This window comes from Chaetodon auriga, chromosome 7 (assembly GCF_051107435.1).
Source record: "Chaetodon auriga isolate fChaAug3 chromosome 7, fChaAug3.hap1, whole genome shotgun sequence".
NCBI classification, from domain to species: domain Eukaryota; kingdom Metazoa; phylum Chordata; class Actinopteri; order Chaetodontiformes; family Chaetodontidae; genus Chaetodon; species Chaetodon auriga.
In genome coordinates, this window is record NC_135080.1 from 9,774,568 (window position 1) to 9,791,228 (window position 16,661).

The 16,661-nt window shown below is 42.3% G+C and overlaps 1 protein-coding gene across 2 annotated transcripts; it reads left to right on the forward strand.

Moving 5' to 3' along the window:
- Window positions 1-537: 537 nt before the first annotated feature.
- igsf10 (immunoglobulin superfamily, member 10) lies at window positions 538-13,002 on the forward strand. 2 transcript variants are annotated; one of them, XM_076735648.1, is made up of 10 exons: window positions 538-740; window positions 2,238-2,367; window positions 2,929-3,319; window positions 3,932-4,699; window positions 4,886-5,943; window positions 6,028-6,769; window positions 6,889-8,553; window positions 9,140-10,043; window positions 10,990-11,356; window positions 11,439-13,002. In XM_076735648.1, exons 1-10 carry the CDS (start codon window positions 538-540, stop codon window positions 12,987-12,989), a joined length of 7,779 nt encoding a protein of 2,592 aa, XP_076591763.1. In that variant the 3' UTR covers window positions 12,990-13,002. The 2 variants fall into 2 exon arrangements, with proteins under 2 accessions (XP_076591763.1, XP_076591762.1); XM_076735647.1 differs by having other exon boundaries at window positions 4,886-6,769.
- Window positions 13,003-16,661: the final 3,659 nt, after the last annotated feature.

Below are 16,661 nucleotides of genomic sequence, written 5' to 3' on the forward strand. Positions count from 1 at the left end.
AGGGCAATCAACCTGGAGAAGCACTGAAACTGAATGTGGACCTTCTACTCTTTTCATCTGGATTTTGACATTCCTACAAGTGCACCAGTTGCGTTTTCTACAGCTGTTGAAGTGCGGTGAGGGAAACTGTAGATTGCGATTATAAATACAATTAAGTATGTTTGTATAAGAGTTTGCATGCAAAGTTATACCATGTTTAACTTTATTTCCATCATAATTATGTGTGCTTTTATTTATAATGTCTACAAATAAGAACAGGTAAATAAATAATTATGAATATGAGTTGTAAAAGGTTGAGTTAAGTTATGCAAATTTTGCTGCAGACTACAAAAAAAGTCGCACTAATGTTGCCTTAATCCGCTTTAGCCGATATACAATTGATATTATTCTATCTGTCTGTCTGTATCTAAAACTCCTATTTGGAGTAAGTTAACGCTTCAACAGGCTGTGCCTCTCTCTCCAGGTGGGTTTCATTAATGGTCCAGGACAAAGTCTAGCCCCCCTTCCCGTGCAGCTGAAGTCCCATCGCCGTGCACAATGAGTGTGTGCGCCTGCAGCGCTTCGTACCTGCGGAGGTGGCTCCTGAAGGCTCTGTTGTTCTTGGCTGCTGTGCTGCCGACGAGCGGTGACTGCCCCAAATCATGCGCCTGCCATGTGCCCAACGAAGTGCACTGCACCTTCAGATACCTGACCGCAATACCTTACCACATCCAGCCAGCTGTGGAAAGAATTAACCTCGGGTGAGCTTTCGCTTTCTTTCCAGTTTTACAGCTGATCTGAGAACTGCACATGCTCAGCGGAAAGAGCAGTGATTGGTTTAAACCAGGCTGTACCAATAATGTTAGCTAAGTAAGCTAACTTACTGTCCTTTCAGAGTTAAGCGTTAAACTAACTTTGCCATTGTCACTGGTAATAAAACAAATATTTGGTTAAAATTGAAATGAAAATTCAAATGGTAGTTATTTTTCATTCATTGGTCATTACAGTAGCTAGCACACCTAGGTTAACAAGCTAACATAGCTCAGGCTAAAGCGACTAATTTGGGAACGTTAGCCAACAGCCATAGCTAACAACTATCTTAACTAGCTATGATTTATAACTGTAAAGCAAATTTTATAAGAAATACCTGATAGCTCCTCAGTTCTGGATTCCCAGTTTTTAAAAACTGTTGCAGCAAAATCTTCTCAGTTTTTCTTCGCTAAGGAAGAGCTAAAGTCCCGCCCTGTCCTATTGCTATCGTTACCTGCTAGCTTGTCCGTTACTAGCATCGGAGAAATCTGAAGGGTGGTGCCAGAGTTAGGTGTCCAGTTTTGAATCTCTTCCTCTGAACTTTAAATGTGGCAATATGAAACACAAAAACATTACTTGTGACATCCTGTGTGGTTGTCCTCTAGGTAAACATCCTTTTTTAAAAGTTTCACTTGATTCAATAATACACATCAATGGTGCATGCCCATAGTTGTTTCCAATAATTGTGCCTAATTAGACCTCTCCTAATGGTGTGGTCAGACCAGAGCAGAACATATTAAGGACAGATATTTTTAAATGTTATGGCACCATTAGCACAGTTGTAATTAATAACATTAACAATGGCTGCATTCCATTTAGGAGTCTCAGTTCCAAGGCACTGCTTTTGTGTAAGCTGGCTCAGTGGCATGGCTTACTGGGACATGTGGAACTCATTATTAATGTTATGTGTAACACCTGTGCTTTTTCTGCTATGATAAGGCAGAATGTCTGGCATGAAAAGCAAGACCAGAGATGAAAAACACTTGCTCTATTCTTCAAATTTTGGTGTCATCACACCATCAGGTCTGTGCCTGTACCTGATTTCTGTCTCTTGTTAAGTTTAAGAGAGGGAAGATAATACAGACCTTTACCATTTTTATTTGTACATTAAGTGTGGTGACCCTGCAATGCCCCAGTTAAATCTGAGAAGAGGTCTAATCAGCCAGTTCAACTCAGAACACCTGTGAGGGAGTGCAGGATCTTTAACTGAAGTACCTCCAGACTTAAAACCAATCTCTCATAGGTATTGAAAACAATTTCAGCTGTTTACTGTATCTTCCAACAACAACAAAAAAAAGTCCCACACTCCCACATATGTAGCACAAAGTATATTGCATTTTTAATTTGTCGCTGTTATGAAGTACTAATCTTCATTCTTTGTTTACTTCTGTAAAATAGCATGTGGTACATTTGAACAGATATCCTGAAGTTCCATTTCTCTGCTTTAGGTACAACAGTATAACGGCCTTGAGAGAAAATGATCTTTCAGGACTTGAGAACTTAGAGTTGTTGATGCTGCATAGCAACACCATCCATAGTATTGAAGACAGAGCCTTCCAAGACCTCAAGTCCTTACAGGTAAAATCATGTGTTTCTCAGTGCCTTGTGAACATACTGGAGTATAAGCATCCTGCCAGTGTCCTACAGCGAACTTCAACACTTGTGCATGATGACACAACCATCAAGAATGTACTATGTTTCAATACATAAACAGATGGGTTCTTGGTGTTGATATCTGCTGTTGTACTTCCACTGATTGATCTTCAAGGAAATGGATTTATAACAACATATCAGCAACAGTGTAATGCAATCCTCTCCATCAGCAAAACAAACTTAAGACTCCTCTCTGGCATAGTCCTAACAAAAGTTAAACACCACAAGATTCACAAAGACAGCATCGTTGTGGGGCTGTGGGGTGAGTGGGTTGTATTATATGCCACTTTTATTTATTTATTTGTTTATATAAAGGATGCTCTCCAATTACTGTCTACTTGCACTTTTCCAGGCTTGTTTTCAAATTATACTGTTTTCATATTACATGGCATCTCTCATTAATGTGCTGTGTTGTGTTAACATAACACATAGTCTTGAGTCAATATACTTTGGACAAACATCTCCACCATCTCAATGTTCTCGCAGGTCCTGAAGATGTCCTTTAATAAAGTAAAGAAAATCAACAAAGAGACATTCAAAGGCCTGGACAGTCTGCTGAGACTCCACATGGACCACAATCACATAGACTTCATCAGCCCAGAGGCTTTCTATGGCCTTACCAACCTGCAGCTGGTCCACCTGGAGGGTAACCACCTCCAGCAGCTCCACCCAGACACATTCATCACACTGAGGCACAGCCAGGTGTTCAAGGTGTCCTCAGTAAGAAACATCCACCTGTCAGACAACCTCCTCACCACTCTGCCTGCAAGTATTTTCTCAGGTTGCAGCCAGTTAGAGAACCTCTTCCTCCATGGCAATCCATGGACATGTGATTGCCGTATGAAGTGGTTCTCAGTGTGGGCACAGAGGAACAGAGGTGAGGAGTGTGTGTTTGCTTTGGAAAGTCTGGAAGCATTTAGAGAGGTGTGAGCTTGTAACATGTTTACAAGGGAAGATAGCCTCTTCTTTCTTAATGAAGAAGAATTTCTAAATCCAATAATTTTTCCATGCATAAATGCAAGAAAAACATTGATCTAAACCTTTGTAAGCCCACATTTGCTAGCAGCTTTAATAAGACACATGTGGTAAAGTTGCTAACTGCATTAGTACTTTAATAGGTTATTCTACTTAGACTTTTAAAGTGGTCTGTTCTTTCTCCTACAAACTAATAGTGCGTGTGATTATATCCAAAGCACAAAAGGTTTATCCAAGTGAAACATATAAATCTCTGCAGAGGCATCACTGGAGGCAAAGATCAACGCTTTTTCTCATAAAACACTAAACACACAGAAGAACAAAAGTTATGCATTTTATTGATGACTTTGCTAATGTAAAAGTCAACTCATAAATTACAGTTCTGTGTGGTGATGATGATCTTTTCTGGTTCACAAGTTTTAGGTTTGGCGGGCCCATAATGTGGAAACTGTAAATGTTCCTTTCTTACATGCAACCAGCTAAACACTACACCATTTGACTTAAATGTTTCCAGGTGTGCTGAAATGCAAGCGAGACCGGAGATATCCAAGAGGCCAGCTGTGCCCTGTTTGTGAAACTCCTGCCCCTTACCACAACAGACCTCTGTCCCATCTCCCCAGTGATGCCTTCACTTGTACCAAACCCTGGATCCAACCCCACCTAAAGCAGAAAAACATCAGCCTGGATGAGGGGGACTTTACTCCAGTTTCCCCCAAGGATTTTATTGCCCCATTAGGCTCCATACAAATGAACTTAACTAACCAGTTTCACAATGATGCCAGCCTATCTTGCACTGTCCAGAGGCCCTCTGCTTTCGAGAACCTGACACAGACTTTACAAGAGGAGGAGGGAAACAATGTCACCTTGCTTACTGCTGCCATAACTACATATTTGGTGTGTAATATTGACTATGAACATATACAGCAGTTGTGGCAGATCCTGGCCACCTATAGTGACTCTCCCATGAGACTGGAGAGGGGCTTAATGCTTGCCAGAAGCCCAGAAATGGTGTACAGATATAGTCAGATAGAAGCAAAAGAGGGAGAGGAAGGAATTCACACAAACATTGAGGCTGAGATGAAAGCCTCCCCTCCATGGTTGATGCAAGGAGAGGTGAGCTTCCAGCTTGACCGCACTACTACCACTTACTCTACTCTGCACATTAAGTATCAGTCTGTGGTCAACCTACGTGTTGAAAACACATCACCTAAGAGGGATCGCTATTCCTGGACCATGATCAAGAGAGATAATCAGACCAAGACTGAGCACACGATAGTTACAGGTGGGAGTTAGAGATTAATGAACTTAATTAATAAACTAGCTGACAACTGCTATGACCTTCATTTCAGCTTTCATCTACTTATAATTAAACTCTTAACAGATGCATGTTATATGATAAAAATCTACTGAGCATTTTAAGTATGAAAGCAATATTACTGTAATAAAATATTTATTTTATTTTCAACAGGTGGCGTGGTACAATTGAACTGTCAAATCCAAGGTGAGCCTAAGCCTTTGTTGGAGTGGATTTTACCAGATGGAAGTAAGGTCAGAGCTCCTTACTCCACTGAGGACAGGAGGATCATAATCACTGCCGAGGGGAAGCTCACTCTACGGGGTGCAGATGCCTCCGACACAGGCGTCTACCGGTGCATTGCCACAAACTACCTGGATGCCGATATCCTCACCTTTCGAGTGACTGTTCTGTCCCCTGATGTGGAAGAAGCTGAGGTCAACGGGGTTCAACTCTCAAGGCCACTGGGTGAAAATCTGGTTTTTGACTGTAGCTCCTCAGGGAGTCCTGAGGCTTCGGCCCAGTGGATACTCCCTGATCACTCAGTACTGGACAAGTCTCATGGGAACAGGAAAGTATATGACAATGGAACCCTGCTGATTCAGGGTCTCACAGCAAGGGACAGAGGATTTTATCGGTGTTTAGTTGCTAATCACCTTGGAATTGACCTGCTCGTGTCTCAGGTGACAGTGACTGAAGAGAGGTCTGAGGCAGTCACAGTTCTGGACAGTGAGGGATCGGGGACAGAGATGGGGGACAAGGTTAACCCCAGCTTGGCTGAGGACACAGTCACTCGCAATGAGAATCCCTCTTCCAGTCCCTTGAACAGAACTATGCAGGAATCCAGGACTATCACCTCAGATCGGCCTTACCCCAGAGTCAGGTCACGAGGTAGAGGAGGTGCTGGAGGTAGACTGCTGCAGAGAAGGAGGTCATTTGGCAGCCGACGTGTCTGGAGTAGTAGGGTCTTTGATAAAACCTCCAGGAAAGTGGACCCACAGAAATTTGCTGAATTTATGAAAAAGGCTCAAGATGGATCAAGAATAAAACCTAGCACAGAGAGAGTGAAAACTGTGGACTCAAACACCGGTCTATCTGGTGATGGTGAAATTGGCTCTGGTGAGGATCATAATGAAGATCATCTCCTCATCGTTCCTAGGATAGTCAAACCAGCTACAGGTAATCCACAGAGAGGTAGAATATTTGGTCAAGGCAACAGGCAGCCTGAAACTATAACAGCCACACAGACAGATCGGCATAGTAAAATAGCAACAGTGGAGGCACATCAAATTGCCATGGAAGCAGTCAGCAATCACATTGATTCAAGTCAAGTGACAAAAAATAAGAACACACCAACAGCAGAGCCATATATGCAGTCAGGTTCTACACCAATCAAGTTCACATTCACAAACAACCCAACAGAAAGGAGTGAAAGACAAAGTGAAGCAGTTACACCATACAGCACTATTTCACACAACACAGCCCTTTCTAGTTTTGATGAGACCTCTGAATTTTATGCCCTGGAAAGAAATACCAAGCCAGGCTCAAATGAGCACCCAGTCACTCTCCAACTTAGTGTGACTGACTCATCACAAGAAACTCAGCTCCAGTTCTCAGGAGAACAACCTGCACAGCCAGAGACATCCACCTGGGCGGCGCTCTCATTTACCACAGACCCTAATGTCACTCCAATGAGGGATAGCCCAGGCCCAGTGGAACTAGTTGTTCACACATCCACGGATCCAGAAAGCCAGACGACATACACAGCTGTCACCACCACAGAGAGGCAACAAGATGAGATAACCTTCCACACTACCCAAACAATCAAATCCCCACGCCTGCCTGCTGGATCCACAATCATCTCCCGACAGAAGATCCATATCATCCCACACAAGAACAGCAGAGGAGGGGGGCGCAGGAGGACCTTCCAAGGCCGCAGGAGGATAATTAAACCCAGCAGGATCACTGACATGCAGTCCTTCATCAATAAACTTAAACAGCCGTCAGTGAAGAAGGAAGGGAATGCCACAGTGCCATATAGAATTGAACTAACCACAGGTAAGCAACCTTGTTTTGTGGTCAAACATAGCCATTGTTAAATATTTTATTTTGTATGCTTCTATATATTATTCTGTCTATCTGTTTCTTTTTCTTTTTTTCCTCATTTTTTCCCTCAGACTGCAACTGTGATGAAGACAAAAAGAAGACAGCAACCTCTGATGTGCATGTGGTGAAACCAGCAGCTTCATCCAGCTCATCTTTACACAGAACAGAGAGACCTGCCACTGCACAAAAAACTACTATTTCTACCACAAACTACCATGTTACTTCAAGTGTCCCCTCCAGCCATACAGAATCAAGACCAGAAATTTCAAGTGGCTACATAACCTCTGCTGATGCCCCTGAGTTTGACCCTACAATTGATCCATTTTTGACCACAAATAAAGAACCATCAATGTCCACCACAGCCACTACTACTACAACTGCCTCTAAGGTTATTCGTGGAAGGATTCCATGGAACAGACTGTTTGGAGGCAGAGAGCGGGAAAAGATACTGGGCAGACTAAGGAGGCCATTCATCACCCAAAAAACTACGACTACTACTACAGCTGAAACTTCAACAGCGACCCTAACCACAGCCCCTGCTCCTACTCCCTCCATCTCTGCAGACTCACTGGCTGAACCTGAGACTCTGCCCCCATTCAGACAGACAGGGAACAAAGAGGGCTCAATAGATGATGACTATGGAGATGGAGATGTGTCCTCTGCAGATTTTGAGTTCACAACATTGGGACCCAGCTTTCACCATCTAACTACTACCAGTTCATCATATTACTCCAGATCCTCCACCACTGCTGAAACACCACCAGAATCAGAGACTCTGCCTTCCCCACCTACTGTCAAACCACCTTCAGTTGAAAATCCCGATGAAGCCATATCATCTGGGTCTGGGGGCCTACCTGATAATTGGTTTGTGAACAGACAGCGGCCTGGTGGGACAGGACGACGGCAAGGGCGGAGAAGGAGGCCCTTTAGGGGCAGGAGACCCTTCAGGAAAACTGCAATCACTAAATTACACCCTACCACTACAACTGAGGCTTTAACTACAGAGTTCACAACTATGGAAACTACAATGGAGACAACCACACTACCACAACGGACTGTTTCACTCTACAAGCCCCTGTATACCCCATCTAGGACAGAGGACAGAACGGCAATAGCTGTTTCCACTGACCAAACGTCAAAGGAGGAGACTGACTTATATGAGGACTTTGACTGGAGCCCATCTAGCAGTTTACCAGCCTATACTACAACCAAGACACCTTGGATCCCCACAACCACATTCACCCCCACCACCACATTCATGCCAACTACCGCAAAAGGACCTTACACAGCAGCTCAGCCCAGAGTCCACAGCAACATCAGACTGCCAACACAGAGGAACAATGGTCACAGCACTCACAGGCCACCAATGAGGAGAATCAGACCTACGGTGCAGAGCAGTGGCACCAGAGATGGTGCAGATAAAGGCCTCACCTTCGACACGATGACCATCCTTACAGCCGAGCAAGGCTACACCAACACCCCTGACCCATACATCAACATAGGCAGACACAATGCCATCTCTAGTGTTAATAATGATGTCAATGGCAATGAAGCGACAAGTGCCAATATTGCTGGCTTTGAACCCACAACAGAGATTATGACAAGCAAACCTAAGATAGTTGGGGGTAATGCTGCCAGCTTCACTGTGTTATCCAACTCTGATGCTTTCTTGCCCTGTGAGGCTGTTGGAATCCCTCAGCCAACTATAATCTGGAAGCGCTTCTCCACAAGCACAGGTATTGTTATAATATTCTTATTATTAAAAAAAAAAACTGTACAAAAGGTTCAGGTGTTGAGTAAAAGTATTTAACAGACAAAACTGTATCCTTTATTTTCAGGTGCAGCTGTATATCTAGGATATCTAGAAATGCTAATGCTAAGTAAATGAAAGACAGTTGGGCAATTATAATATTTTTCACTTTATTTCAAAGAGCAGAGAGCACTGTGTTGTTGATTGCCTAAGTTAACAAAGGGGTTCGGAAACAGTATATTTGGCTGTGACTTTGTCTTGGAGCAATTATGTGTACTCCTTGTCTGTTCTGTTATGAACTTATGGTGTTTGTTGTGTGTATATATAAGCCATTTTTAATAACATAATGACAACATGAAAACAAATTGAAAACATCAAAATGAACATGAAACAGCACAAATGGTAATAAGGTAAATAAAAATCACAAAAGGGGAGGAAGTGAGTTTCAAGAAGTAACCTAAAGTATCACTGTGGTTAATGTTTTTCCAGTTGTTTTGAATGTGTTTTGAATTGTTCTTGGATGTTTTTAAGTTGAATGTTTCTTAGAATAAATCATTTTTTCTCTCCTTCAGGAAGCACCATGACCATTAAGGGGAGGATGGGCAAGTTTGAAGTGCTTAGCAATGGCACGCTGTCAATTCAGCATGCCAACATTAAGGACCGTGGCCAGTACCTTTGTTTAGCTGAGAATGATCATGGATCAGATAAACTTCTTGTCACCCTCTCTGTGGTGGCTTACCCCTCACGCATCCTTGAGCCAAAAATGCGTGACATAAAGTCTCATGCAGGAAACACTGTGGAGATGAAATGTAAAGCAGAGGGTCGGCCCACACCCACAATATCCTGGATTCTGGCCAACCGAACTCAGGTCAGGGGTCTGAACAAAGAGAAGGGTAGGGTATCAGTATCTACCGAGGGGACTCTGGTCATTGAGCAGGTGTCTGTTTATGATAGAGGTCATTACAAATGCATTGCCAGTAATCCAGCTGGAGCTGATACTGCCACAGTCCGACTGCAGGTCGTGGCAGCTCCCCCAGGCATCGTGGAGGAGAAACGACAGCAGGTGAAAGCTGCTGTAAGCCAAAGCTTGTGGCTACCATGCACTGGCCAAGGCAGCCCTCAGCCTACAATTCACTGGGTCCTCCATGATGGGTCAATGGTACGATCTAACAGACCTGCCAGTAACGCAAGGATGTCAGTGTATGAGAATGGAACCCTCCACATGAAGGATGTGAGTCAAGCAGACAGTGGGAAATATGAATGTATTGCTACCAGCTCAACTGGCTCAGAGAGAAGGGTGGTGACCCTGACAGTTGAGAAGGGAGAGTCTGCACCTCAAATAGTGGAAAAATCCCAGCGCATGACAGAATTGTTCTTCGGAGATCAGCTGAAACTCAACTGTTCAGCTACAGGAGACCCTAAACCCAGGATCATCTGGAGGCTGCCCTCTAAAGCCGTGGTGGACCAGTGGCACAGGTAAGAACATGTACATTTAGTAGGCCTACATGTTAAAGAAAAATAGTAAGTCATTTTATTGTATCATCAATGTTAGTCATCTTCCTTTCAAATATATCATTGCAATGACATCAAATATTTGGCATTCAAAAAAAAAACTCAAAATATATTTATTAAGGAGAGTGCATTTAATAATAGTGGTATACTTAGAGTATATGTTTGGTCTGTAAACAATTTGACTTCTCTCAATGCATGCAAGATCAGAGAAACAACAGCTAAGGAGCAACACAGAAAGCTTGTTATTTTCAAGAAACACATGACAATGAAGTGCTAATGTTTTTCAATTCATTGCCAAGGCCTTGGCTCGGTTTAGTGGTCAGTTCATAAAATCTTAACTCTCTTCAATCTCCCAAGTGATTTTATGTACATGTTTGTTTGCTGTAAGTAGTTAATCCAGTTTTCCATTGTTAATTTTTAACTATTTGAACATTTTTCGAACACAGTGTCCTCATTTGTGTTGTCATTTAGGCTTCTTCCGTGTCCCTCTGTTGTAAAATTAAAAAATTCTTTGGTGTTATTATGGACGTGACTGTGGTGTATGAAAACACAAGACACAGCTTTGTAGAATGGTTACAAATCTAATTTTACTTTATGTGTTTTTTCTCAAAGTAGTGTACTTTACATACATTATAAAAACAATTAGTTTCCTCCTCTTGGAATGCACAGCAAAATCCATGCCATCAAGCCATTATCTTTCAAGATAAAACATGAACAGATACTATATGGATTACAGTACTTGGATTCTCTAAATAGTAGTTTTATACCAGTATAGTAAGTCACAATATTATATGTGTCATTTGTCCTTGCCCTGCACTATAGTAAATGGTGCTCACTTTTATTTGATCAGGTTTTATTCTGGCATCTCCAAAACTAAGTCTCTGTAATTTTCTGTCATGTATTTCTCCAGGATGGGAAGCAGAATTCAGGTCCTGGATAATGGTACACTTACTGTTAGCACTGTGAGTGACAAAGATGCTGGAGACTATCTCTGTGTGGCACGAAACAAAGTTGGTGATGATTTCCAGCTCATGAGGGTCAGTGTGTCAATGAAGCCAGCCAAGATAGAGCCTAAGCTCTATGGAAAGAAGCAGGTACCCTACGGTAAGGACTTGAAGGTTGACTGTAAAGCCTCTGGAGTACCAAAGCCAGAGATCTCCTGGGGTCTGCCAGACGGTACAGTGGTCAACAGTGCACTTCAGTCTGATGCCAGCAGTGGAGGAGGACGAGCACGGCGCTATACACTTTTTGACAATGGAACTCTCTACCTAAACCAGGTATGTAATGGCATGTTGTTTTCCTTGATGATACATACAATCTTTTTCAAAAAATAAAAATCACTGTGTCATGTTTCTCCAGGTTGGTATTTCAGAGGAAGGGGACTACACCTGCTATGCTGAGAACCAGGTGGGCAAGGATGAGATGCTTGTACATATCAGCGTAGTGACTGCTGCTCCCAGGATACGTCCAACCAGCCAGACCTATGCCAGGGTGAAGCCTGGAGGGAACATCCGCTTTGACTGTGAAGCACTTGGGGAGCCCAAACCCAAGATCCTGTGGATGCTGCCCACCAACGATGTAATTGCAGCATCTAATGAACGCTACCTAATGCATGTCAATGGCTCTCTGGATATCAGGGATGTGAAGGTTACTGATGCTGGGGATTATGTCTGTATGGCTCGCAACCCCGCTGGAGAAAATAGAAAAGTCTACAAGCTTGACATAGATGGGAATCCTCCAATGATCAATGGCTATCAGCAGAATAGGACTGTAATCAAAGATGTAGCTGCTAAATTCTCCAGGAAATTAATAGACTGTAAAGCTGAGGGTGATCCCACTCCTAGTGTCACTTGGATTATGCCTGATAACATCTTTCTAACAGCACCATTCTTTGGCAGCAGGATTAATGTCTATCATAATGGGACATTAGAGATTCGTAATGTGCGACCAACTGATACAGCAGAATTCATTTGTGTGGCGAGGAATGATGGAGGAGAGGCAGTAATGGTTGTGCAGCTGGAGGTGACCGGTATGCTCCGAAGGCCCATCTTCAAGAACCCCTTCAATGAACGTGTTGTGTCTCGTATTGGGAAAACCACAATTCTGAACTGCTCTGCTGATGGACACCCAATGCCGGACATCATCTGGACTTTGCCGAATGGAACACGGCTTACTGGCCAACCTAACCGTGGCTCTCACTATCACCTAGGCAGTGATGGGACTTTAGTCATCTACAATCCTCACCAAGAGGATGCTGGGAAGTACCGCTGTGGTGCCAGGAATTTCATGGGTTATATTGAGAAGCTAATAATTTTGGATGTTGGGCAGAAGCCTTACATTCTGACAAGGCCTAGGGGCATCATACGGAGTATGTCTGGAGACCCTCTTTTCCTTCACTGTCTATCTGATGGGAGTCCCAGACCCAGAATCTACTGGACCATTCCTGGTGGCCACACTCTTACTCGGCCTCAAGTCTTTGGACGCTACAAGTTACTAGAGAATGGTACTCTGGTTATTCAGGATACAACGCTACACGACCGAGGGAACTACATCTGCAGGGCACATAACGATGCTGGGGAGGCTGTGCTCACTGTTCCTGTCATTATCATTGCCTACCCTCCACGGATCACGACAGGGCCACCTCCCCATGTGAAGGCAGTGAGCGGGACATCCATCCAGCTCAACTGTGTCGCCTTTGGGATCCCCAAGCCAGATATCACCTGGGAACTGCCAGATCACTCAATTCTGTCAGCAGCAGAACAAGGCCGGCCCATGGGTAGCGAAATGCTTCACCCTCAGGGCACACTGATCATTCAGAGGCCCACAGACTCAGACTCTGGCACATACAAGTGCCTGGCCAAAAACCACCTGGGTACAGATTCAAAGGTCACATATGTACGTGTACTGTGAGAAAAAGACAAGACTGAGGGAGGACAGTACATGTTCCCTCACATGTGGACTTGTGAGGGTCACGGCTTGTGAAATATTATAAAAAAGTGACAAATCTGGATTAAAAAATAAACAGAGCACAAGGAAAGAAAGGAAACAGACATTTTAAAGGGAAAACTGTTTTGTTTTTTTTTTTAACTGGAAAACCCTGCCTGGGGCGAGAAAGTTGTTATTGTAACTTTGGAACTAGGGGTCTGGAAATTCATAGGTGGTTCTCATTTGGGATGTTTTTCGTGGGAGCAAAAGGGCCAGAGTCAAACTAAAAGTGATTCCTCTGACCAGGAATTACTACCTGCACACAAGGATTCTATTACAGCACATGCAGACGTACTATACAGAGTGGGAGGAAAAAAAATTAAGTAACAGATTGAAAGAAAGAAGAAAAGGCTCCCAAGAGGGCTTTCATTCCCTTTAGATATTGGCAAGAAGTTGTCGATGTCATGACATGTTGCTTTGTCCTCTAACAGCAAAATGAAAAGGACAGCAGGCAGAGTATACTGTAAAATAGCTTTCAAGAGCCATTCATTGAATTTCACAGTGGAAGAAAATGGATTTAGTCCAAAAATATATAAGGCTTGTTTTACACTGGATACATATCTGCATGAATGGTACAGTGCTTTCATACCAGAATTACACCAGATTTCTCGATTAAACTTTTTCTATTTTGAAGACAGTTTAAAGCAGATTCTTTTATGTCTATTCGCATTGCAGTTCATTGGTCAAAAAAATACAAAAAATCTGTCTATTGTGTTGTACACAAGAATTTACAGTAATGTTATACATTATGGTAATCTGTAATAATACAGTACATGTATATCTATTTGTAGTATCTACTTTATCAAAGTATGAGAGAAAAAAAATTAAAAAGTAAAAACTGTTCATGTCTTTGTAATGTTTTGTGATAAACCAAAATCTCTTAAATGAGACTTGTGTTATGTCTATGAAACAGAGTATATCACTGTTGAAGGGACAGAGAGTTGGCTGTTCGTACTAGAGGGCTTGTATATTTCTGTTGTAATGAAGGTCATGTGGATTATCCAGTTGTACTTCACCGTACAGGAGGAGGTTATGGCTGTGGCTGCAGTAGAAATCTTCCAGACACACACATTTTTAACTCTCCAGCTGTGAAAATAGTTCCTCACCCAGCTCCTCAATGAGCAAGACCCACAGGGGAGCCTTTGATTTCTGTTTGTGACCCTGCGCTGATTTGACTGCCCTCCTGCAACTTAAACTGAGAGGTGAGGGATGACGTTGAGACAGAGAAGGGGAATAAAGCCACGTATTTATATAAAGATATGAATATGTATGTAATTGATTTGATGAAATAATAATAGTTGAAGAAAAGTAGAACTATATTGTGTGCTAGACAAAAATAATGGTGAATTAATGTCTTTGAGAGATGGTCAGAGTGAGATGGTCTACTGTATGTTTGCTCTGTAACCGCACTTCTTTGGCGACTGTCTAAAGAAAATAATTTCAAGTTATTTTAAGTGTTTTCATGAAGACAAATACCCTGTGCCTTAATGGCAACAACTGGAAGCAATTTTTCAGTCAATTGCACCAATTCCAATAATGATGCACATTGAAAATAGGCCAAAACTTCCTTTTTGCAAGGCCTCATAAATAATGCTGTGACTTGCAGGTTTCTTAGACTAAGGATGAAAAGAAGGGAGAAAACGTTCAACGCTCCAGAAGATGTTTGTAGGATAGTGTTAGAGTTCATTCTAAAACCCACTGCAGTGCGTGTGACTGAGGTAGAGACTTATATTTGTAAATGAATGTTCTCAGATTAGGTTTTCTGTTCATAGCTATTGTTCATAAAACATTCGCGATAAAGCCATATCAGTCACAGAACAGCTTTGAACACAACCATGAAACAAGATGTCACTCATTTCCAATACCGAACAGCTGCATTTTAAGACACTCAAAAGAGGTCAGTGGTTTGTCCTCAAGTGGGAATGTTCCAATAAATCAATTTTTGAGATCTCAGGAAAAACAAAGTTTTCCAAAGTTTAGAGCCAGTCTTGCAGCGGTGTGATATGACCCAGGCAGATACGGGGAAAGAGGGAATTCTCTTCCATAAACTTTGGAATGCAGGCGACTTGCTGCATGGTTTGAGAGAAAAGTGCTTGCATGTGTGAGCGAGGCAACAATCAAACACAAATTAAACTAGTTAATTGATGTCTTTAAAAGCCACCACGTATTTTTATGTGTGACTCAAATGTGGAAGACCGTTCCTCATTCGCACCATGTGCCCTCTGTGGATGGTGAAAAGTTTATTTGTTCAGTTCTGGTTTTGCGGTTCATGTTTGGAGAACGATGGCATTTACCTTCCACTGACTTGGATATTTATGAGGATTTTAAACATGTGATTTTCCCATTTGCTCCTTTCCTCTCGGGTGTTTAAAGGAAAACGCGTATCATTTAAATTATGGTTTCATATGAAGCTACTGAAAGGGCCACTGTATGATTTTATTTGTGTGTGCGTGTCTATGAATTTCACCTTTCCCAGGTCAAATAGATTGTTCCTCTGAACCCAATTTCTGGTCACAGCTGTTAAAGTGAGACGTCAACATGAAGAGTTGCACTACCTCCACCATTTCCAGAGATGAATAAACAAAACCTGTTTTTACACTAGATGAGGTAGGTAAAAGTGTGGCCACTCCTGGGCCACCTTGAAGAGTGTGGAAAAGCAGCAAATCTGCACAGAATCAAATGTCTTCTAGCTGGAAATGTTGTCCTCATGACCCCTCAGTCCACTTTCTCCAAGGGACTCACAGAACATTCACATTAAGTTATATTTCATGGGAGCAGATCTCTTCTATGTGGATTCATCTGTCAATGTTCTACCATCTGACCACTTAACATTAGAGGCAGTCCTTACCACAACATATTTGCTAAACTATGTGCAAAGAACAGGGAACATTCAACAATAGACGCTTTGTTCAACCAGTAATTCCTACCTTTGAATTTTCCATGTTTCCATTCAGCAGCAAAGCTGTCCATCTCCACTCCTGGAACCAACAGGAGACCAGACCTGCTCGGTCACTCAGTAAGTCAGTGACTCAACTTAAAGATGTCCTTCTCCGTTACTTGAACCCAAGGATCTGTTTTGTTTTAGACACATATCATATGCAAACAATCTTGACCCTGATCTATTGGATTGGTTTGTGAAAGAATTGTGACCAAAATGTGTACTAAGACAGTTTTCCACTGAAAAATCAACTGGTCAGTTTTCTTATTACTTATCAGTCTACATGTGCACCGATACAGATATAGCTGCAATAAGCTAATGCAGGCTGATATACTGTATGTCTGGCCAAAAACAGACCTAAAAGCAGAGTGAATACTGGATTTAAGAAAATCAACTTTTACTCAACATTCAATAGACCTTTCATTACTGTATGTCAATGTTTCCTTCAAAGACCTTTAGACCTCTCATAGCAGGAAAAGTACAAGCCACAATGTCGGTGTGACAGGAAGTTGTAACAGTGAGCCGTCGTGTACACACGTCACCTGGGTAAAGCTAAATGGGACAAATAGATTTTAATTACACTGTTCTTTTACTACTATTATATAATTATTATTATTATTATTATTATTATTATTAGAAACTTTTACCCGCATTTATCT

Excerpts from the sequence above, each read along its gene's own strand:
- igsf10 (XM_076735647.1), top strand. The coding sequence starts at position 538 with ATGAGTGTGTGCGCCTGCAGCGCTTCGTACCTGCGGAGGTGGCTCCTG. Across the intron at positions 8,554-9,139 it reads GCGCTTCTCCACAAGCACAG|GAAGCACCATGACCATTAAG; the intron begins GTATTGTTATAA and ends TCTCTCCTTCAG. Across the intron at positions 11,357-11,438 it reads GAACTCTCTACCTAAACCAG|GTTGGTATTTCAGAGGAAGG; the intron begins GTATGTAATGGC and ends ATGTTTCTCCAG.